Here is a 23,308-nt window from a genome sequence, read left to right on the forward strand (position 1 = left end):
TTTGACAGACTTTCTAAGCATGATTTAAAATTTAAGAAAATATTCGGTAAAATTTTATCTTGAAGAATCACTTTGGCCAGGAATAAATCTTCTGCTTAGAAGCTTGAGTCAGCTTCATACAAATGCTTCAATTCATAAACTACACCTCTTTTTTCTAAAACCAGACCAACAGATCCACACTGTAATTCTATTGCAGTCAGACCAGAGGAATACTGAAGATTTAGATCAGTGATGTGCAGATGTTGTAGGGAGGGCCTGCTGAACTGAGGAGGATGCAACTTTACAAGGTGTGGCCAAGGCTGTTACTTTCTCTGCATATTGAAGGATGTATTTGCATTAGGTGAGGTTCACCTGGTTGATTCCTGGATTGAAGGAATTAATATTAAAAGGGTTGAGCAGGAGTGGTCCTGACCTGAACCATCATTTGTCCATTCCCTCCTCGGGCTAGAGCTGCCTGACGAGAGCTCTTCCAGCACTTTGTGTGCTGCCCAGCTCATGCCTTGGTAATGGGGGGGTGGGGGGGGGGGGGAGAACCTGGACCTCAGAGGCAGGCCAAGTGGCGCTGTCCTAGGTGTGTTATGTAATTCCTTAAGCACAGTAAGTTAATGCTCTTTTAGAATCGTGTCGAAAAGAAGCCAATAAATGTTTGGTGGTGCTTGAATGTCTTGTCACTTTGGTGTTTGTGATATCGCCTGCAGCTGGCATTGTTGCATTTCCTTCTCTTAAGAATGAATCTGCCTTTTATTACTCTTTATGAATTGACAAGTGTTCGGGCCCAGGACATAATTAGATTTTTATTTTGTCTGGTTCTCCATTTTCTGAAGAGCTCCAGTTGGATAACATGAAGCTTAAAACAAAGGAAAGCATTGTTAATGTAGCAAACTAAACATTTTTAAATACTTTGATACTTTTCAATGAACTCCTTCTTATGATTATGTTCTACATCTTCCCATTAACCACCTCCCTTCAAACTTACAAGCCAAACTTCCTCTCGTCAGTACGTCAGGTCCTAAATGTTTACAAATTCTTAACTGCTAAGCCATGTAAAAGAAAGCCCAATGTTTTTTGGATAGGTCATTATCTAAACTTTCTTCTCCCATTGATGACAAAGAGAAATATATGTTGCTTCAGGTATCCAGCATTTAAATTTAACTTCTTTGCACATTACCCACTATTATTTATGCTTTGCCTTAAAAGGAACCTGATTTGATTTTACTTTTTTTTTTTGCCTTTCGAAATTATCCCTGACTTGCTGGGTTCTATTAAGTATATCCAAAGCTATGTACCCAACGGCTCTGAATATTGCAGTAGCCACTATAATAGGGAACTAAACTGAATTCCACCTGTAAGATGCAAAACATTCCAGAAATTACATCACCTTAGTGTTTACAATCCTGAACTGTCAGTTAAGCTTTTGCAAAAGCACAGGCAAATGCGTTCTTAGACATTTAGCACATGTAAACTCAACAAAATAACTGCAAATTAGCCTTTAAATGCTGCAAGTGCTTGTATTGCAAAGTTGGGAAACACCTTCACTGTTTTAGTCTGGTTAATGGAAATAACATTATATAAAGAAGTACTTAAAACTTTTTATTCAATACATATGTACAAATTGTACAAGACAATCATTTGATGTCCAATGAGGCCATAGTTAAAACATATGTTAAGAAAAAAAATAAGAGCAAAGCTATAAAAGTTAATGCTGTAAACAGACCCTTCAACAGGCCTAATAGAAAGAATACATTTCAGAGTAAACTTGGATTTGGTGTGAAGGTGTCTCACCTTTCCCTTCTGCTCCATCCTGAAACAGAAAAATACATTCATGTTTTCAGAGAAAACCTGAAACCATTTTCAGTGTTGATTTATCAAATGTGTCTACCAGACCTGTTCAAAGGAACATGTACTGATTGTCAATGGCCCGTGAATGACCCCTGGCAGTTGATTCCAGGTCATAGTCTGAGTCTCGCTGGTGCCTCATGGGCACGACCACTGAACCACTGCGCCGTAGGCCACCAAAGGGCTCCTCGTGCAGGGGCGCCGTGTGAAACACCTGCCCTGGCCCACCTTGAGGAGCTTCTGATACATTGCAGCTTGAAGGATCCATGTGAGCAAGGTTGGGTTCAGAGTTTGAGCGATGGACACTAAATGGCAGCACCAATGCATTGCTTGGTGAAAATGATCCTTTGGAAAAAACAAAAATAATATTTTAGGAATATTACAAGTGTACCTGCAATGAACAATTAAACAGATATTCTGTTGTAATTCCATGAGAAATGGTTTCGCACCCAATCGAGGCACCATTACCTTTGCATCACCTCCTCACCTGAAACTGCTGTACCAAATCCAAAGCAATGAAACTAAAGGCTTGTTATTTCAGGAAAAACAAATCTGACTTGATACAGACCATTATCTTAGCCATAAACCTACAGCAGAAAATACCTACCATTTCGGCAGTGGGGAGACAAGAGAAGGCAGTTACTGCAACCTGGAGCTGCAATCTTCTGGAGGAACCTTGCACTGATGAGCCAAAGCATTATGACCACCTGCTAATATGCTGTTGGTCCTCCGTGTGCCGACCTGCCGAGGTATGGACTCTACAAGACCCCTGAAGATGCCCCACCAAAACATTAGCAGCAGATCCTTCAAGTCTTGCGAGGTGGTGCCGCCGTGGATTGGACTTGTCGATCCAGCGCATCCCACAGATGCTCAATTGGATTGAGATCTGGAGAATGTCGAGGCCAGGGCAACACCGTGAACACTTCATCATGTTCCTCAAACCATCCCCGGACAATGTGTGCAGTGTGGCAGGGCGCATTATCCTGCTGAAAGAGGCCACTGCCATCAGGGAGTACCATTGCCATGAAGGGGTGTACCTGGTCTGCAACGATGTTTAGGTAGGTGACACGTGTCAAATTGACATCCACATGAATGGCCTGACCCAGGGTTTCCCAGCAGAACATTGCCCAGAGCATCACACTCCCTGCTTGTCGTCTTCCCACAATGCATCCTGGTGCCATCACTTCACCAGGTAAACGGCGCACACGCACAAGGCCATCCACGTGATCTAAAAGAAAACGACTCAACGCACCAGACCTTCTTCCACTGCTCCAAGGTCCAGTTGCGATGCTCACGTGCCCAATGTAGGCGCTTTTGACGGTGGACAGGGGTCATCATGGGCTCTCTGACCGGTCTGCGGCTACGCAGCCCCATACGCAGCTGGGTGTGATGCACTGTGTATTGTGACATTCCTCCCGTGACCACCATTAAAATTTTCTTTGACTTGTGCCACAGTAGACCTGTCAGTTTGGACCAGACGGGATGGCCTTCGTTGCCCTCGCGCATCGATGAGCCTTGGGCGCCCAACACCCTGTCGCTGGTTTGTCCCCCCTCGGCCCACTGTCAGTAGGTACTTACCACTGCTGACCGGGAGCACCCCACAAGCCTTGCCGTTTCAGAGATGCTCTGACCCAGTCGTCTGGCCATAACAATTTGGTCCTTGTCAAAGTCGCTCAAGTCTTTACTCCTGCCCATTTCTCCTGCATCCAACACATCAACTTCAAGAACTGACTGTTCACTTGCTGCCTAATATATCCCACCCCTTGACAGGTGCCATTGTCACAAGATAATCAATGTTATCACCTATCAGTGGTCATAATGTTTTGGCTCATCGGTGTACATGCTAAGTTTGCTGCTTGACATGCTTCCACCAGTTTGTTTGTTGCTCTCCACAAGTGGAGGGGGGTATGGACTAAGTGCAAACAGCTGAGACTAGCATAGATGGGTCATGTTGGTCAACATGGGCAATTCGGGCTGAAGGGCCTGTTTCCATGCTGCAGATTCTGACTGCCGACATCACTGCCTATGATCGAGTTGGAATGGATGATAAATAGCCAGGCTGAATTACTTTGATTTTTTTTGTAAATGTACCTTCCCAAGTAGATGCCAGCGTTGTAACTATATTGGAAAGCTTGGTTCTCAACATGGCCAGGTCTTGAGTGCGTGCCTTCAGTAGTACATTCACAATGTCCTCTGATCCTTGTAGCCTGTGCTCTCAGCTAATGTTTATCCTTCAACATCACTCAAACAGATGTCACATTAGAGATTTTGAGAACCTGCCCTGCATTATTTGGCTGCCAAATTTATACATTCCAAAAAAGAAATCACAGCAACTCCCAAAGTACCTTGAGCAAAAAACAAATCTAGAGGATGATCTCAGCAGCTAAGCCAGCGCCTGTGGAGGGGAATGGACAGAAAACATTTTTGATTGAGACCCTTCCTTTGGACTGAAGGGAAGATGAAGGCACCAGTCCAGATAAAGAGTCTCAACTTAAAACTCCAACTGTCCATTTCTCTCCACTGATGCTGCCTGGCCCCTTGAGTCCCTCTAACAGATCAAGTTTTGCTTAAGATTCAAGCATCTGCAGTCCGTTACCAAAGAAGCTTGTTGGGTATAAAGCACATTGGGACAACCCCCAAAGAAGGAATGTGAAAGGTGTTCAGAAATGCAAACCTTTTTCACCGTACATCTGGGTCTTTTGATATTTACTGAAACCCTTTCTCTATTAAGTCTACCCGAGCCTTTCATAATTTTAAGATATCTTACCCAGGCCAGCTTGCAAAGAACCAAACTCCCACTGCATCCATTCCATCCTAATACTAGCCCCCTGGAGAGAAGTGTGTATCCCCTTTGTCACAGAGATTTAAAACTATTGATATTTGGATGATGATCGCTAATTCCACCCAGACGTATATGTGCCAATTGAACCAAAACCAGAGCACAAAAATAACATCTGAAGACATTCCAACACAAACATTTCTAACACAGCTACAGAAAATGTGTGCTTCAGAAACAGTTTCCAAAATAGCAGCGGAGTAGGTTTTGAACTCTGATGTGTGTGGAGGAGGAGATGGAGCTGTCTAGGAACCTTAACAATGTGTTGGTGAGAACATACGAGCAGCATGACTGATGTTTTACATCAGATAATGTACACTGACATCCACCATCTTCTGCAAGTTTCTGTGGTTGTGGCATCAATGTGTGGGGAGTTAAAGACATTCCTATCTCATGGAGCTGTCAACACCATGAGCATTCCCATGTAGAGGAGTGCAGCCGCTTGCAGAGTGAAGCTCCCTTTACACTCCTAACAATCTGCTTCCGCTCTTATGCAAGGAGATTTCTCTACTGCACTGATAATTCTCTTCTATTTTCCACACTAACAAGTCTTGTGCCTGTCCAATAGATGGTGGTAGCAAGTCACATACAGCATGCCACTTCCTGGAGGAAGCTGAAAACACCCTCTGCACCAGTGTTCAAATTAATTTGAAACCAGATGTATGATTTAGAAACTCGTTAAATAATTACTGTGGAGATGATTCATAAATTGTTGCAATAAAGTTTCTGCCAGTCTACAATCATTAGATAGTCTTGTGTTACTTGAGTTTCATAATCAAAGCTGTTACAGTAAACTTCTAATACTTTAGTTAGCTTAATTAAGTTTAGAGGTACAGCATGGAAACAGGCTCTTTGGACAGTCCACGCTGACCTTCAATCACCCTTTCACTGAATTAATTTCCACATACCTCGACTCCATCCTATCCCCTTGGTCTAATCCCTCCCGACCTGGGCGGCACGGTGGCGCAGCGGTAGAGTTGCTGCCTTACAGCGAATGCAGCGCCGGAGACTCGGGTTCGATCCTGACTACAGGCGCCGTCTGTACGGAGTTTGTACGTTCTCCCCGTGACCTGCGTGGGTTTTCTCCGAGATCTTCGGTTTCCTCCCACACTCCAAAGACGTACAGGTATGTAGGTTAATTGACTGGGTAAATGTAAAAATTGTCCCTAGTGTGTGTAGGATAGTGTTAATGTGCGGCGATCGTTGGGCGGCGCGGACTCGGTGGGCCGAAGGGCCTGTTTCCACGCTGTATCTCTAAAAAAAACAGAAATCTATGTCCAAGACACCTCGCATGCTCTTTGTCTCTTCAATGACTTCCGTTTTCCAGGGCGCCTCTACCTCATCTTTACTTTTGATGTCCAGTCACTCTACACCTCCATCCCCCACCGGGACGGTCTTAAAACCCTCCATTTCTTCCTCAACCGCACAACCAGCCAATGTCCATCTACCAATACTCTCCTCCGCCTAGCGGACCTGGTCCTTACCCTCAACAACTTTTCCTTCAACTCCACCCACTTCCTCCAACTCCAAGGCGCAGCTATGGGCACTCGCATGGGCCACAGCTATATCTGCCTTTTTGTAGGGTACGTCGAACAATCACTGTTTCAGGCATACACTGGCCTCATCCCCGAACTCTACCTCCGCTACATTGATGACTGTATCGGTGCTACCTCCTGCACCCATGCAGAACTCACTGACTTCATCAACATCACAATCAATTTCCATCCTGTACTCAAATTCACTTGGACCATCTCCGACATCTCCCTACCGTTTCTAGATCTCACCATCACAGGAGACATACTATTGACCGACATCTACTACAAACCCATTGACTCCCATAGCTATCTAGACTACACTTCTTCCCACCCTGCTTCCTGTAAAGACTCACTCTCCTACTCCCAATTCCTCCGTCTACGCCGCATCTGTGCCCAAGATGAGGTTTTCCATACCAGGGCATCGGAGATGTCCTCATTCTTTAGGAAAACAGGGGTTCCCCTCTTCCATTATAGATGAGGCTCTCGCTAGGGTCTCCTCGATATCCCACAACTTTGCTCATGCTCCCCCTCCCCCATTCGTATCAAGGACAGAGTCCCCCTTGTCCTCACCTTCCACCCCATCAGCCGTCGCATACAACATGTAATCCTTCAACATTTTTGCCACCTCCAACAGGATCCCACTACTGGCCATATCTTCCCATCTCCACCCCTTTCTGTTTTCCGCAGAGACCAGAGTTGACAATGGATAGAGAATTGGTTGACAGACAGGAAGCAAAGAGTAGAAGTAAACGGGTCCTTTTCAGAATGGCAGGCAGTGACGAGTGGAGTGCCGCAAAGTTCGGTGTTGGGGCAGCACCTATTTACCATATATATTAGTGATTTGGATGAAGGAATTAGAAGTAACACTAGCAAGTTTGCAGATGACACAAAGCTGGTTGGTAGTGTGAACTGCGAAGAGGATGTTAGGAAGTTGCAGGGTGACCTGGACAGGTTGAGTGGGCAGGTGCATGGCAGATGCAGTATAATGTAGATAAATGTGAGTTTATCCACTTTGGCGGCAAAAACAAGGAAGCAGATTATTATCTCAATGGTGTCAGGTTAGGTAAGGAGGAAGTGCAGCGAGACCTAGGTGTCCTTGTACACCAGTCACTAAAAGTTGGTGTGCAGGTACAGCAGGCAGTGAAGAAAGCCAATGGCATGTTGGCCTTCATAACGAGAGGATTTCAGTATAGGAGTAAAGAGGTTCTGCAGTTGTACAGGGCCCTGGTAAGACCACCTCTGGAGTATTGTGTACAGTTTTGGTCTCCTAATTTGAGGAAGGACATCCTTGTAATTGAGGCAGGGCAGCGTAACAGACTAGGCTTGTATTCACTGGAGTTTAGAAGGATGAGAGGGAATCTTATAGAGACATAAATTATAAAAGGACTGGACAAGCTCGATGCAGGAAAAATGTTCCCAATGTTGGAGGAGTCCAAACCAGGAGCCACAGTCTTAGAATAAAGGGGAGGCCATTTAAAACTGAGGTGAGAAGGAACTTTTTCACCCAGAGAGTTGTGAATTTGTGGAATTCTCTGCCACAGAGGGCAGTGGAGGCCAAATCACTGGATGAATTTAAGAGAGAGTTAGAGAGAGCGCTGGGGGCTAGTGGAATCAAGGGATATGGGGAGAAGTTGGGCACAGGTTACTGATTGTGGATGATCAGCCATGATCACAATGAATGGTGGTGCTGACTCGAAGGGCTAAATGGCCTCCTCATGCACCTATTTTCTATGTTTCTATTCCCTCCACAACTCCCTGGTCAATTTGTCCCTTAGCACCCAAACCACCCCCTCCCCAGGTACTTTCCACGGCAACTGTAGGAGATGCAACACTTGTCTCTTTACCTCCCCCCTCGACTCCATCCAAGGGCCCTGACAGTCTTTTCAGGTGAGGCAGAGGTTCACTTGCACCTCCTCCAACCTCATACAGTAGTATCCGCTGTTCCAGGTGTCAACTTCTGTACATCGGCGAGACTAAGAGCAGGCTCGGTGATCGTTTCGCTGAACACCTCCGCTCAGTCCACCTTAACCTACCTGATCTCCCGGTTGCTCAGCACTTTAACTCCCCCTCCCATTCCCAATCTGAACAGCACCTCATATTTTGCTTGGGTAGCTTACAGTATGAACATTGACTTCTCCAACTTCAAATAGCCCTTGCTTTTCCTCTCTCTCCTTCCCCACCTACTCCCCTGACATCAGTCTGAAGAAGGATCTCGACCCGAAACGTCACCCATTCCTTCTCTACAGGGATGCTTCCTGTCCTGCTGAGTTGCTCCAGCATTTTGTGTCTACCCATTCACATTAGTTCTATGTTATCCCACTTTCACATCCACTAGGGACAATTTACAGAAGCCAATTAACCTACAAAAGTGCACATCTTTGGTATGTGGTAGGGAACACATCTGGAGGAAACCCACGCGGTCGCAGAGAAACATGCGACGTCCACACCAACAGCACCCGTGGTCACGATTGCCTGGTGTGCTGAGCTACAACAGTCTTTTGAAAGAAAAGTGTGTTTGGTTATCAATATGAGCAACATCCAATCATCTGGAAAATCTACTTATGCAGCACCCAGGGGAGAGATCACTGGAGTTTCACTGTACTATCATCTTGCAATAACTGACATGATGCCATCTTTAAAGCTCCATGGAGTAATTGTGACTAGAGATTACAAACTGCCAACGTTAAAAGCAATAAAGCCTTGACCTATTCCTTTCTTTTCACTCCTGAAATTCTACCGTCTTCCTGTACCGGACTTCTCCAGCACAATCAATACCGTTGTAGCATGTCATCCACTTAAAGCTATGTACAGCTGTGATTTGAACACAACTCTTAAAATACATGCAAAGATTACAGAAATCCTAGTGTTAATTTTAATGTGCAGCATTCAAGACCTTTAACAGATGGGGGTTTCTTCACAAATTACACCTTTTTTTAAAAAATGTAGCAGGGTGGATATTCAGTGAAAATGCAAAGTGTCATCACCCTACGGATGAGTTTGTTGAAGAATTGCTTTAAGTTACCTGCAATCAACTACAGGGATAGAGTTTCTGGAAGTTGATGCCTGGGATGCTTTTATTTGAGCCACCTGCAGGTGGCGATGGCATGCAGGGGTTATGTTCAATTTGCAATTGAATGAAAATTGAAGATAAAAAAATTGAACCTTTCACCTGTTTCTTGCAGTGAAATTAGATTTCTCAATAATACGAGAATATGGATTAGACTGTAGAGATACAGCGCTGAAACAGACCATTCGGCCCACCGAATCCACAGTGATCACCCTATACACTAACACTATCTGACACACTGGGGACAGTTAACATTTTTACCAAAGCCAATTAACCTACGTCTTAGGAGTGTGGGAGGAAACCGGAGCACCCGGAGAAAGCCCAGAACATACAAACTCCGTACAGACGGCACCATTGGTCAGGATCGAACCCAGGTCACTGGCACTATAAGGCAGCAACCCTACCAGTGCCTCTGGTCTCATTTAGTAAAAATATTGGGCTTGAACTACACTGTTGCTCTACTTCATAATAAAAACTCACTTCCTCCTTTGCATTTTAGATGAATGGATGTGATTTTATTAAAGCACAATATCCCAAGGATGCATGAAAAAAGTGGATGTTCTGCTCACGGGGAGAGTCTTGAACAAGACTTCTGCTAGAACAACAGTTGCAAGGGGATAATCGTTTAAATTCAGATGCAAAAATATTTCTTCTCAGAATGGAAAGCTGTGAAATTGTTTACCCCAGAGGGTTATGGAGGCTGGATCACCAGACGTGTCTGCAAGAGATAGATAGTTTTTTTTGACACATCAGGAAATTAAGGGCTATGGGGAACAAGCACAGAAGAGGAATCAAGGCCTGGAGCAGATTAGCCATGATCATGTTGAATGGTGTGGCAGGTTCAAGGGCCTTTCTCCTGATTCCTGAGTGTATCTTCACTATGATTAATGAATGACCTAGGACACATGCAGAAAAAGATCCATGACTGAAAAGCCTAGTGATCTTATGGAGGTTTAGTTTAATTTAGAGATACAGTGCAGAAACAGGCCCTCCGGCCCACCAAGTCCATGCCGACCAGCGATCACCACACATTAACACTATCCTGCACACACCAGGGACAATTTACACTTATACCAAGCCAATTAACCTACAAACTTATAGGTCGTTGGAGTGTGGGAGGAAACCGAAGATCTCAGTGAAAACCCGCGCTTTCCACAGGGAGAACGTACAAACAGCACCCGTAGTCAGGATCAAACCCTGGTCTCTGGTGCTGCAAGGCAGCAACCCTACTGCTGCGCCACCGTGCCACCCTACAAGATCTTGAGAGGAATAGATAAAGTAAATGCACAGAGTCTTTTACTCAAAGTAAGGGAATCGAGAACCAGAGGACATCGGTTTAAAGTGAGGGGATGGAAAGAATTGATAAAATAATAAAACCTGAAGGGGGACTTTTTTCTTAAACACAAAGGGTGGAAGGTATATAGAATGAGCTGCCGTAGGAGGTAGTTGAGGCAGGTACTATTACAGTGTGTAAGAAACATTTAGACAGGCACATGGGTAGGATAGGTTTAGAAGGATATGGGCCAAACGCAGGCAGGTGGGACTAGTGTGCTGGTGTTAGTTGGCATGGGCAAGTTGGGCCAAAGAGCCTGTTTCCACACTGTATGACTAACAGCCCCGAATTGTGGCCAAGTCAGCCTCCATTGCTATATCCGCCAGTGTATTTTGTACACTTGCGCTATAAATTACATACTTTAAATAAACTAGATCAAGGAAGTGGTGCTCTTTGTCAGAATAAAATTTGCACCGTACATCAAAGTCACAGTAAAGATGGGTTGTGGCAAGTGGTTATGGTAAGATGTTCTTGTTATGACGCCATTGTTACTGAATTTGGTAGAGGAAAGAACTGAGGTTTCACCTATTCCCGTAACTACAAAGCCATTTCCTGTCACCAATCTCTAAATGCTAAATATTATTGAATCAAACAATATAAAACGTTAAACCAAAGATAACAGAAGGAATTGTCAGCTTGAAAACTGAACAGTCATTGGTATCAAATTCACTGAGTACATGATCACTGAAGATCTGGGATAACTATTTTTGCATATGACAGAAAAGTTCCATTAAATAAACTCCGGATTGCTGATTACAGGTCATGTAAAGGGGGAGAAATCACTACACTCACTCAAAAGGAACAAATGTTGCTTTGTAACCTCACGATGCAAACTCACACACAATGGCCCACACTTCACCCACTCGGCATTCCATTGCAGACCTTCCTGTAGCATGCAGAGTAAGCATATTACTGTGATGCATGAATTAGTAAGCAGGGCAGAACATTGCAGCGTTAAAGAAAGGGATTTCAGTCAAGTACTCATGAAGAATCCAGAATATCTGAACTTAATGGGACTCATACAAATTTAGTGTAATTTAAGGAACTATTTTCTTAGTGGCCTTGCCATTGGAAGTTCCAGGCAAGGCACTGGAAAGAATGAGCCAGATCGGTTGAGCAAGATTCTCAAGCTGGAAAGGGTGCAGAGAGGATTTACGACAATGTTGCCAAGACTCGAGGGCCTGAATTATAGGGAGAGGTTGAGCAGGCTAGGACTTTATTCCTTGGAGTGCAGGAGGATTAGGGGTGATCTTATACCAATTGTTCTTTGACTGTTGGCAGATCAATTTCCCTCATGGGATAAATAAAGTTCTATCGCATCGCATACAGGTGTACCAAATTATGAGAGGAATAGATCGGGTACTCAGCAGGTCAGGAGGCCATATTGGAGGAGACAGAAACAGAGCTGATGTTTCACGTCAGTGACATTCAAATACAAGGTTCATGCAAAGCCCCTCACCAGTAGGTGGAAAAGGTACTCTGGTGTCTCCACAGGGAACCAGGAAGATTCCCAGGGTCTCAACACAAACATTTGCCTCTCAATTCGCCTGCTCTGATGAAAGATCAGCAATCTAGTGTTAACTCTGCTGCTCTCTCCACCTAAACTAATTAATATTTTCTTTCCCTTTTTAGTGGAGGAAAATAAAGAGAAAGGGGACTGGACAGGCGATGTTTCGGGTTGGCACCCTTCTTCAGACTGAACCAAAATGTCACCTGTCCATTCCCTCCACAGAGGCTGTCTGACCCACAGAGTTCATCCAGCACTTTGTGTTCTGATACTAACAGACATCTCAAAATTTGGATTCAACTGATTTTAATTTTTTTAAATGCTGTCAGTTTGGCACAGGACAGGAATTATTATTAAGAGTGGAAATAGGCCCTTCGGCCGAACTTGCTCATGCCGACCAACATGTCCCATTTACACTAGTCCCATCTGCCTGCATTTGGCCCATATCCCACTGAACCTACCCTACCCACATACCCGTCCAAATGCTTGTTAAATGTTGCTACAGTATCTGCATTGGATTTGAAAGAATTTATTATCTCTCTTAATGCTTTTACCATCACATTAGTTGCCGCAGCGGGGCGGGGGGGGGGGGGGGGGGGGGGGAGACGACGATCAGAAACAAGGACCACTAGACGATCGCTGCCAGTACCATTCAGTGTTCCGGCAACAGGAAGGAAGCTTGTTTGTACAGGGTGAACTGAACAGCCAAACTTCAGTCAGTAACAGATGGAAAGCTTTATTACGAAGCAGTGCGCACTGAGAAAGCCTGGTCGGAAATGACAGAACTCATCCCAGCTGCGACGGGCAGGCTGAGCAATCAGGGGCACTGGGAATTGAACTTCTGGACATCCAGGGTGGGAAGCCAGTCCTCATGCTTCGAGGCTATCAACTAATCCCCTGATTTAATGTTGATTTTTCAATGCTCTGATATTTAAAGAAAGCTCGCTGAGTACTAATGCACAGCCTAACCACAGCCCAGCCCACAATCACTTCTTGAGAACTCAGAGTTCAGAGGATGATCTCACATTAATTCTATTAATCCAAAAGCTAATTTATATAATTGACTACCAATCGTTATTAATACAAAGCGTTTGAAAATGGGTCCCGACCCTTGTCCTCCAGAGATGCTGCCTGATCCGCTGAGTTCCTCCAGCACTTTGAGGCCTTTTCTATAAACCAGCATCCGCAGCTTCTGATTTTTCTATTAATACAAGTTACCGGTGTAAAATTAATTCCGTCTCCAAGCATTCAGAAAAAAGTGCTTACAAAACTGGAGGTTGCATTTTCCTGACAACATGATGGATGAAGGCATTGGTGTGATCAATAATGAGCAGCATCCCTGAGTTCAGGATCAAGAGTTTCTGGGTTAAGCAGATCCGCTGATCTTGAGTGCACGTGTTCACAGACAGTGATTAAGTTGGGGCCGTTTGGGTCGACTGCCACAAAGTAGAAATTTATGAGGGTAAAAAAAATGAATAAATCTGTGATACAACATGGAAACAGCCACTTCAGCTCAGAGTCCACGCAGACCATCAATGACCCTTCCACACTAGTTCTATGTCATCCCACTTTCTCATCCACTCCCTACACACGGGACAATTCACAGTAACCTACAAACTCTCACGCCTTTGGGATGTGGGAAGAAACCAGAGCATTCAGAGGAAACGTGCATGGTCACTGGGAAAACATGCAAACTCCACACAGGTCAGTATCAAACCCGGGTCTCTGGTGCTGTGAGGCGTCTGTGCTGTCCCCAAAGGCAGCTTACTTATCAAACTATCACGAAGATTCAGAAATATCATCACTGTCCTTAAAATAAAGGCAGAAGAGACTCAATTTAAGTTGAGCTGACGCACTGGCAGTATTTCCACAGATTCCTATTCACCAACGGTGCCCAGACGAGCTATCTAATTACATTCTCGCATCAATAAAAGTGCCCTGTATCTGCTGCAGTGCTACTGACAATGCCAATGGGGTCTTACCTTGCTGAGCAGGAATGGCGACCACGTAGCTGGAGAGCTTGACTTCGCAAGCAGTACCACACTCCAAAGGGATGGCGTATGTCCCAAAGTAGTTCAGCATCTCTGTGACAGATGGGAAGCGGAAGTGCTGAACCAGGCACTTCCCTGTCTCCGTCACCAGCAGTCGCAGATGCTTAAAAAGTTAGAACAACATTGGTCAATCCCAGGGAATTTACCACGTCTTAGTTATTGAATAATGATTAACACCAAAATAACAATAATGGCAGCAGGCTGAAGAAAAATGTTCAGCTATATTTCTAATGGTTAATTTAGATCCTATTTTTAGCCAGGGACACAGACTTGAACATCTGGAACACACTGGCAGTCCTTGGGTTTCAGCAATTTCTTCCTGCACTTTATCCCACCCAGAGTTCTCCAGATTCAGACAGCCTGTAATTTGTAAATGCTCCTCTATTATTTAACATGAACACAAGGGGAAATAAACAGATTAACAGTAGTTGAAGTAAGTCACGATGGAGGAAGGTGGTTTTATGAAGAAATTATTTTTCTCCATAACGACTCATCCATGGAACCCATCTATTGGCCACTCCCAGAGCAGCAATCCCATTGATCCCAATCCTCCTCTTCCCTCTATCACACACACATGCCCATTAACTTTCCCATGATTCTTGCTTCCATTAACCTACATTAACAACTCTGCTTCTCTTGCCACTTTGGGTGGCACAGAGGCACAGCAGGTAGAACCGCTACCTCACAGCGCCACGCAACTTACTAGTTAGAAACAATTGCTGCCAGTGTAAAGTATCTTGGGAAGCAGTTGAAATAAAAGGCACTCTACAAGTGCAGGTTGTTATTTGTCTCATCTTCTATTGACACTTTCAAACCAACCAATGCCACCAATGCATCCGCACCCGCTCAGCTTCCACGATGAATAATTTAAAGTGCACGGGCTAAATCGGCTCTGCCATCAAATGCTCCGTACCTTTGCTCTCCCTCGATAGTTGAAGGTGAGGACATATTCTCCACGCTGCGTTTCGCTCTGCCGCACAAGGAACACGCCGTGACCCTCTGTTCCTGGAATCTGCACCAGCTGTGCGGCTTTGAATCGGGAGATTGGGCCATGAAACCAGGCGTAAGATGAGAAGAGCTGGTCGGTCTTGTGGTAGGGCTGTTCTGTGGAGCAGTTGTGTGCAGCTCCTGACCAAACAAAAAGGAAAACGGTTTGGAAACTGTTCTGTTAACGAGAACGTTTTGATGGGGGCAAAATTCTTGTTGATGATTTTAGCAACAAATCTGTGTAAGACTGGTTTGGTTGTCTTGCTCACAAGCTATCTGTTAAAATTAGCAACATGACATATTTCATTATATGAAGAAAAGTTGTTCGAGTAAATAAATTCTAACTGAACAAACTTATACAAGCATCTTAATGTGGTGAAATAATTCTCATGAAGGAACACTCTCGGTAGCACAGTGGTGCAGCGGTAGAGTTGCTGCCCACAGCACCAGAGACCTGGGTTCGATCCTGACTACAGGTGCTGTCTGTACGGAGTTTGTACATTCTTCCCGTGATTGTGTGGGTTTTCTCCGGGTGCTCCAGTTTCCTACCACTCTCCAAAGACGTGGTTAATTGGCTTCGGTAAAAATTATTAATTGTCCCTAGTATGTAGGATAGAGGCAGTGTATGGTTAATTGCTGGCTGGTGCGTACTTGGTGGGCCGAAGGGCCTGTTTCTGAGCTGTATCTCTAAACTAAACTTGGAAAGGTATAACTTGCTACAGATCACTCAGCAGATATTCACAGGAGGATGGATGTATTTAGCCAATCTGGAGCTGCTTTTTACTGATTGTGAAAAGATTGGATAAAATTAATCAAAACTTGGCAATCCAAAATGGTTTTGAAAAAGTTCCACCACAATGATTAAAGAAGATATGACCAAACACGAGGCAGAGTCAGTCACTGAAATACTAGAATATAAATAGCCAGCAGTAAGATGAGTGTGCTCGATCTGCAACCAGGTTGCAGTTGGAGCTATTGTGCCCCAGTCTTGTGCCACGGGACCGTGCTATTTTTACTGACTGGATGACCTTCCATTGAGCAAACAGACGTTTGCAGATCAAACCAAATTAGGAGAGAGCGTTGACTAATCAGTCTCACAGCATGGAAACAGATCCTTCGGACCAACATCCATGCTTACCAAGATTCCTTCAAAGTTGCCAAGTTGCCCTTCAAATTCCTGTTAAATCTTGCCCCCCTCACCTTAAACTTATGCCCTCTAGTTCTTGATTCCACTACCCTGTGCAAAAGAATATGCGTTCACCCCATCTATTCTCCTCACAATTTTATACACTTCTGAAAAGTCACCCCTCAACCTCCTGCACGCCAAGGAATAAAATCTTAGCCAACCCAACCTCTCCCTTAGCTCAGGCGCTCAAGACCTGGCATCACACTACTAAATCTTTTCTGCACTTTTTCCAGCTGGATGAAAAAGTGGGAATAACATAGAACTAGTATGAACAGGTTCAGTGGTCGGCATGCACTCGGTGGGCCAAAGGGCCTGTTTCCATGCTGTGCCTGTCAATAAATGAATTTTGCTAGTCACACATGCACACACACACACGTCCCCCTAGCCCAGCCACTGGCAACCACTGTAATCAGTGTGTTTAGAATAAACAGAAACAGAGACTGGTGTCAGCACCGTAACACCCACTCCATTCTAAGAAAGTACAGAAGATCAGTGATTAATACAGAAGGAACAGAGGGGACTAATAACAGCTTACAGTAACGCTGCTGAAAGACAGATGCTGTTCACGCCCAGTCAGATGCCAGAAGTATGATTAGGCTGGGAAAGCAATGCAGGTGAGGAGGGAGGTGGGTTGGTCTGGACCCTGCCCTGGTGTTGTGGTAAGAAGGAATTTTACTGATATTTCTGAAATAGAGGTCATAGAGTTGTACAGCACAGAAACGGGTCCTTCGACCCAACTTGCCAATCCGACCGATGCCTCATCTGCATTAGTTCCACCTGCCTTTGTTTGGCCTATATATATATTCTTCTAAACCTGACTGAAATTTTATTACTTGGATCAAAACCCAAGAGAAAGATGTTACTCGGTAAACTGGGAAATTTGACTGCTCATGTCAAACTAGGTTTGACATGAGCCTGGGGGTAAAAATTGACAATGATCTCAATTTTAAATCTCACATAAATAAGGTAACAAAATGTGCTTTCTATCACCTCAGAAATATTGCTAAAAGTACGGCCTTTCTTAACTAACATGACTAAAAAAACTCATACATGCTTTCATAACACGCAGACTTGATTACTGTCTCCGGGTGGAGCCACCAGTAGTGACTGCCTGGCCAACAGTCTGTCTGTCCTTCTTTTTGTACCTGTATGTATCTTGATGTATAATCACCATCACTGTTTGTTGCATACATTAGGAGAGTCATGTGCCAAGTCGCAATTAAATATTAAATTGGGCCTTTAAGGTCAACGTCTTAATATTGATTGTTTCCAACTTGGTCTTGAATGTCTTAATGTCGGGTACAGTGCGAATGTCATGATGGAGATGACTCCATTCGCGATTTGTCTTTGGGTACAGTCAATACCTATAACAGTCTTTACTTGTTGGGATGATGTTGTATTTGTTATTTTTAGTATGTGTTAAAAGTATGTTTTAGTGTTCCTTGGTTTGTTTTATGTGGTGGGGGGGTTGGGGAAATCTTTTTTTCAATCCCTTACCTCGACCAAAATGTGATTTTTGTCCGTATCGTATCTCCGTCCCCACTGCGGCCTAACATCGTGGAGTTGTCAGCCTTTCCTGGAGACCGACCTGGCGCTCCAAGCCGCGGGAGTCTGCGGCACTTTAACATGGCGGAGCTTGCGATCCCTTTGCCGGGGATCGAAGCTCCAGCCGCGGGGCCTGTGGACTTCAACATCATGAAGCCCGTGGTCTCTGGTAAGAAGAGCCCGACTCGGGAGCTCCATGCCACGGAGAGTTTCAACCGCCCCGACGCGGGAGTTTCGATCACCCCGACGGGTGCTTCGGTCATTGGCTGCGGGGGCTTTGATCGCCCCGACTACGGATGGTTTGACTGCCCCGACCGCGGGAGAACAAAGAGTAAGAAGATTGAACTTTATTGCCTTCCATCACAGTGAGGAATGTGGAATCCACTGTGGTGGATGTTTACGTTAACTTTTATGTGGTTGTGTGTCTTGTTGCTTTTCACATAGTATGGTTGTATGGTAACTCAAATTTCACTGTACCTTAATTGGTACATGTGACAATAAACTGACCTTGAAACCTCGAAAATTCACCAACAAGTTACAGCTCATTCAAATGCAGCAGCCCGGCTTTTAACAAATACCAAGAAAAGGGAACATATCACCCCAGTATTATACTCCATTGGATCCCTGCGAGATCCAGGATAGACTATAAAATCCTCCTTCTTGTCTATAAAGCCCTAAATGGCTTAGGAGCAGAATATTTTACAGTCCCTCCTTTCCTATGTCCCTACTCGAGCGCTCAGGTCTTCCGATGCCGGCCTGTTAGCCTCTCAATGCCGCAGCAATAAAAAAATTGGTGAAGCAGCCTTTTTCAACTGTGGAATACACCAAGCTGTGGAATACCCCACCCAGGGTCATGAGAGACACCCCCAAGCTGTGGAATACCCTGCCCAGGGCCATGAGAGACACCCCCAAGCTGTGGAATACCCCGCCCAGGGCCATGAGAGACACCCCCAAGCTGTGGAATACCCTGCCCAGGGCCATGAGAGACGCCCACTCAGCTGTGGAATACCCTGCCCAGGGCCATGAGAGACACCCCCAAGCTGTGGAATACCCTGCCCAGGGCCATGAGAGACGCCCACTCAGCTGTGGAATACCCTGCCCAGGGCCATGAGAGACGCCCACTCAGCTGTGGAATACCTTGCCCAGGGCCATGAGAGACGCCCACTCAGATGACATTTTTAAACACAGCTAAAAACTTATCTTTTCAATCAAGCTTTTGACTATACTTCTGATGACATTGTAAAAAATACCTTTATTCTCTTGTATTTATCTCAGCATTCCTTTCAGCAGCTTGTAAGCTCATGTAGTATATGGGATTCTGGACTTGACCTCAGTGTTTTGTGTTTTGTCCTTTTACACTCTCAATTTTTATTTTTTTTAAAATATTTTTATATAAATCTGTGCTTTTTATGTTATTAACTGTCTATGTCCTTACTGTTTTAAATTGTATTTTTGTTTAGACCTGTGTTTTTGTGAAAAGCACTTTGGGTTGCATTTAATTGTGTGAAAAGCACTATACAAATAAAGTGATTATGATTATTATCCATGTACCTGTCCAAATACTTTTTAAATGTTGTTATAGTAGCTGCCTCAACTAGCTCCTCTGGCAGCTCGTTTCATATTCCCACCACACTCCATGTGAAAAAGTTGCCAGGTAGGATTCAATAATTTGGAATTGGCTGCAGAAACAAAGAATGTATAATAGAGAGGGAGTGGTGAGGACGGGACTCACAAAACTATTATAAAGGGGGAACAGTGAGAAAAACGAGTCTAAAGAAGGGTCTCCACCTGAAACATCACCTATCCATGTTTTTCAGTGATGCTATCTGACCTGCTTTTACTCCAACACTTTGTGTCCTTTTGTTGAACTGACTACATTTTGATGTGCATCTATTGCAAGTACTCCACATTCTGTGCAGTTAACTTAAACTATATTCTTAAAGACAAAAAACCAAAATCATTCATTTTAATTTCAAAACTTTATTGCTAAACTATGCCTCTAATGAAGGTGAAAATTGTTGCCTGCAATTCAATGGACTTCAATCATCGTCTGTGTGACAAGTTTAAATCTCAGACCAACATTCAAATTCAAGCTTCAGTAGTTTAGTTTTAGAGACACAGCGTGTAAACAAGCCCCACCAGGTCCATGCCGACCATCGTACGGGCATCCGTTCACGCTAGTTTTATCCCACCTTCTTATCCACTCCGTACAGACCAAAGGCAATTTACAAAGGGCCAATTAACCTCCAATCCCACCAAGGCCTTGTGATGTGGGAGGAAACCGAAGCACCCGGAAGAAACCCACACAGTCACAGGGTGAACGTACAAAGTCCACGCAGACAGCATCCGTGGTCAGGATCAAGCTCAGGTCTCTGGTGCTGTGAGGCAGCAGCTCTATCAGTTGTGCCACTGTGCCGCCCTGAAACCAGCTGAGAAAATTAGTGTCAACCACTTACCCTGTTGAATCAAATCTGTGGTGCCATCAACACTGCCCATTTGTGCGCTGGCAGGGCGAGGTGTACGGAGTAACTCCACATCAGGTCTCTCTGTCCTGCAGATAAACAAGAGGAAACATTTCACACACTTCACCAATGCTTCCTGTAAATGGCCCTGCAGACCAGATAGAAAATGGCAAACCAAATCTCGTGGTAAATACACTCTGTAGATGTTATTATTCCTTATTTTTTAGAAAAACAGTCCAGAATTTTCCTCTCCCCAATCCACCATGGACACAAAGTAGCTTGGGTAAAAGGGACAATATCAGCCAGGGGTTGATGCCAGCATCTTTGCAAGCCAATCAAAATCCAATACTTCTGCACACTTTATTCCATTCCCTTTATCTCGACACTGTGGACGGCTTGATTGTAATCACGTAGAGTCTTTTCACTGACTGGATAGCACAAAACAAAAAGGCTTTTCATTGTATCTCGGTACACATAATAATAATACCATAATAATAAACTAATCTAACTACTCAGACTTTAACGAAACAACAGAGTGCTGGAGGAACTCAGTGGGTCAAGCAGCATCTGGGGAAGGAACGATGCTAATGAGATGCCGTTTTAGGTCGGGACCATTCTTCAGACTGATTGTTAAAGATTCCAGCATCTGCAGTTTCTTGTGTCTCCAATTTATTACTCAGACTTTAAACTAAGTGTTTAAACTGTACACACATACTTTGCCAGAATATAATCACTGAATCTGCTCAATCTTATCGTGAGAGTAACTACAATGTCAGCGAGTTTTTCCTGCCTGGTTTTCCCTGTTGCTAATTTTCCCATATTACTTTAGGTTCAATTACATCCTGAAACATTTACTGGAGTCCAACCAAGGGTGCTGGTAGTAAGATACTCTAGGACCACTGGCAGAGTATTTCGACAACCCATATACGAGTAATAACGGGAAACTGGAGATGCTGGAAGAAACGATGCGCTGGAGGAACTCAGGTCAGGCAGCATCTGTGGGGGAAAGGTCCCAACCCGAAAAGTCGTCTGTCCACTTCGTCCACACGTGCTGCCCGACCTACAGAGTGACTCCATCACTTTGTGTTTTGCTTCCGACTAATACAGGATGATTGCTTGAACGTACTGATGTCTGTGTGTTCTCATTCTACCTGAAACTTATCAAAAGATGATTAATATGGGCAGCTTGATATAGGATTAATAAATCATTAAATCCTCACCACATTCATCATTCCCTTTACATCAAAGGAACACACAATGCACTGTTGATGATCCAGTTCCTGCCATACTAGACCACGTGCGGCACAGTGGCGCAGCGGTAGAGTTGCGCCAGAGGTGCACCAGAGACCCTGGTTCAATCCCGACTACAAGTGCTGTCTGTACAGAGTTTGTACGTTCTCCCTGTGACCGCGTGGGTTTTCTCCAGGTGATCCGGTTCCCTTCCACATTCCAACGATGTGCATGCTTCTAGGTTAATTGGCCTCTGTAAATTGCCCCTAAGGTGTAGGATGCGAAAGTGGTCCAAGATAGAATCAGTGTTTGGAGATCGATGGTCGGAGTTGACTCAGTGGGCTGAAGGGCACTTTTCCACACTGTATCGCTAAACTAAACCATACCATGTAATCGGAGCAGAATTAGGCCATTCAGCCCATCGAGCCTGCTCCACCAAATGATCATGGCTGATCTATTTTTCCCTCTCAACCCCGTTCTCCTGCCTTCTCCCCGTGACCTTTGACGCCTTTGATATGCACCTAACATGGTGCCTCTCACTGCATCCTCCAGCACACTCATCTTTTCTAGCCCTTCCAGAGAGTCACAGATCATAATCGGGGAATATCCTTGCGAGCAGGAGAAGGCCTGGCTGGTCAGCCTGGGTTTGCACCAAGGGGTTGGTGGGGTGTGCGGGCAGAAGCAGCCTGAGACTCACCACTCTCCACGCCACCACTGCGTTACTGAGCTGCGTGGATCAGCACAGACAGAGTGAACATTAACTGGTCTGCAAGTCGCCCACAGTGTACCACAAACTGGCCTTTTCATTAGCTTTCCGACTTCAAACCTTAAATTGGCTGATTAGCAAAGTGGGCGGAAAAGGATGTTTTTTTTAAAAAGGGGGAATTTTATTAGTTTATAGATGGGCTTAAATTAAGTGTCCCATTGGCAGTGGAAGAAAGCAAGTCACAAACAGCTGCGTTAACGCTGCCAAACCTGCAGCCAAGATAGAATTGAAAATCAAAGCAATCATTTTCATTTAAATAAAATCAAAGCATTCTGTTCGTTACTCATGAAGCAGAATGTTGATAATTGTCTGAATTATTAGTGCACCACCGTGTTCAGCTGCCAGAATAAACACTGAATTTTGCTGGTTTGTATCACACCTTTACATCACAGCCACAGATGGCTGCCTATAAACACCACGAGCATGCGGAATAAGGCTCGAAAAAAGAAGTAAAGAATCCAGGATACGGGTTTGAAGCAATCTGTGCGTCACTGAAATCAGGGCCAAGCCAAGCTATCGTGAGTTTTCAGAGACGGTCAGGAAACGTGTGTCTAATTCATGGAAACAAGGAAAGCAGTGGAGAGAAAATCGAGTGTACAGTTCTGTAAATCAAACCATGATTAACTGCTGACAGAGTTCTTGGTATTTGAGTAACAGGAAAAACTCGCACTGAGGCAATCAGGAGGCCCAGATAATGTGCTCGCCTTGCAGGCTAACATGTGCTTCCTGCACTCGAAGCAACAATTGTCACAATCAATCCAGACCACTGCAAACCAAACCTTTCATTGTCGTTAATCTCTCCCTCCACTTCCAACCTCCAATGCCAGATTTTAAACATGCGTTAAAAACAACTCTTGGATTTCTTCATTTCTAGCCTTCTCTGATTAACGTTTCTTTGCTGCAATAATCACACTGCCCTAGATCCACTCGAGTTTAATTCATGTTCATAAAGCTATACAAAACAGAA

At 44.5% G+C, this 23,308-nt stretch overlaps 1 protein-coding gene across 3 annotated transcripts in view; it reads right to left on the minus strand.

Moving 5' to 3' along the window:
* Positions 1-1,577: 1,577 nt before the first annotated feature.
* The window catches only part of sh2b3 (SH2B adaptor protein 3), a 141,034-nt gene continuing 119,303 nt past the window's right edge, over positions 1,578-23,308 (minus strand). For all 3 annotated transcript variants that reach the window (XM_078421588.1, XM_078421589.1, XM_078421587.1), the window contains exons 5-8: positions 20,340-20,434; positions 15,079-15,293; positions 14,097-14,268; positions 1,578-2,181 (exon numbers count right to left, since the gene is read on the minus strand). In XM_078421588.1, the coding sequence (XP_078277714.1) occupies positions 1,889-2,181; positions 14,097-14,268; positions 15,079-15,293; positions 20,340-20,434 (775 nt within the window). In that variant the 3' untranslated portion in view covers positions 1,578-1,888. The remainder of the gene's footprint in view (positions 2,182-14,096; positions 14,269-15,078; positions 15,294-20,339; positions 20,435-23,308) is intronic.

This window comes from Rhinoraja longicauda, chromosome 25 (genome assembly GCF_053455715.1).
Source record: "Rhinoraja longicauda isolate Sanriku21f chromosome 25, sRhiLon1.1, whole genome shotgun sequence".
NCBI lineage: Eukaryota > Metazoa > Chordata > Chondrichthyes > Rajiformes > Arhynchobatidae > Rhinoraja > Rhinoraja longicauda.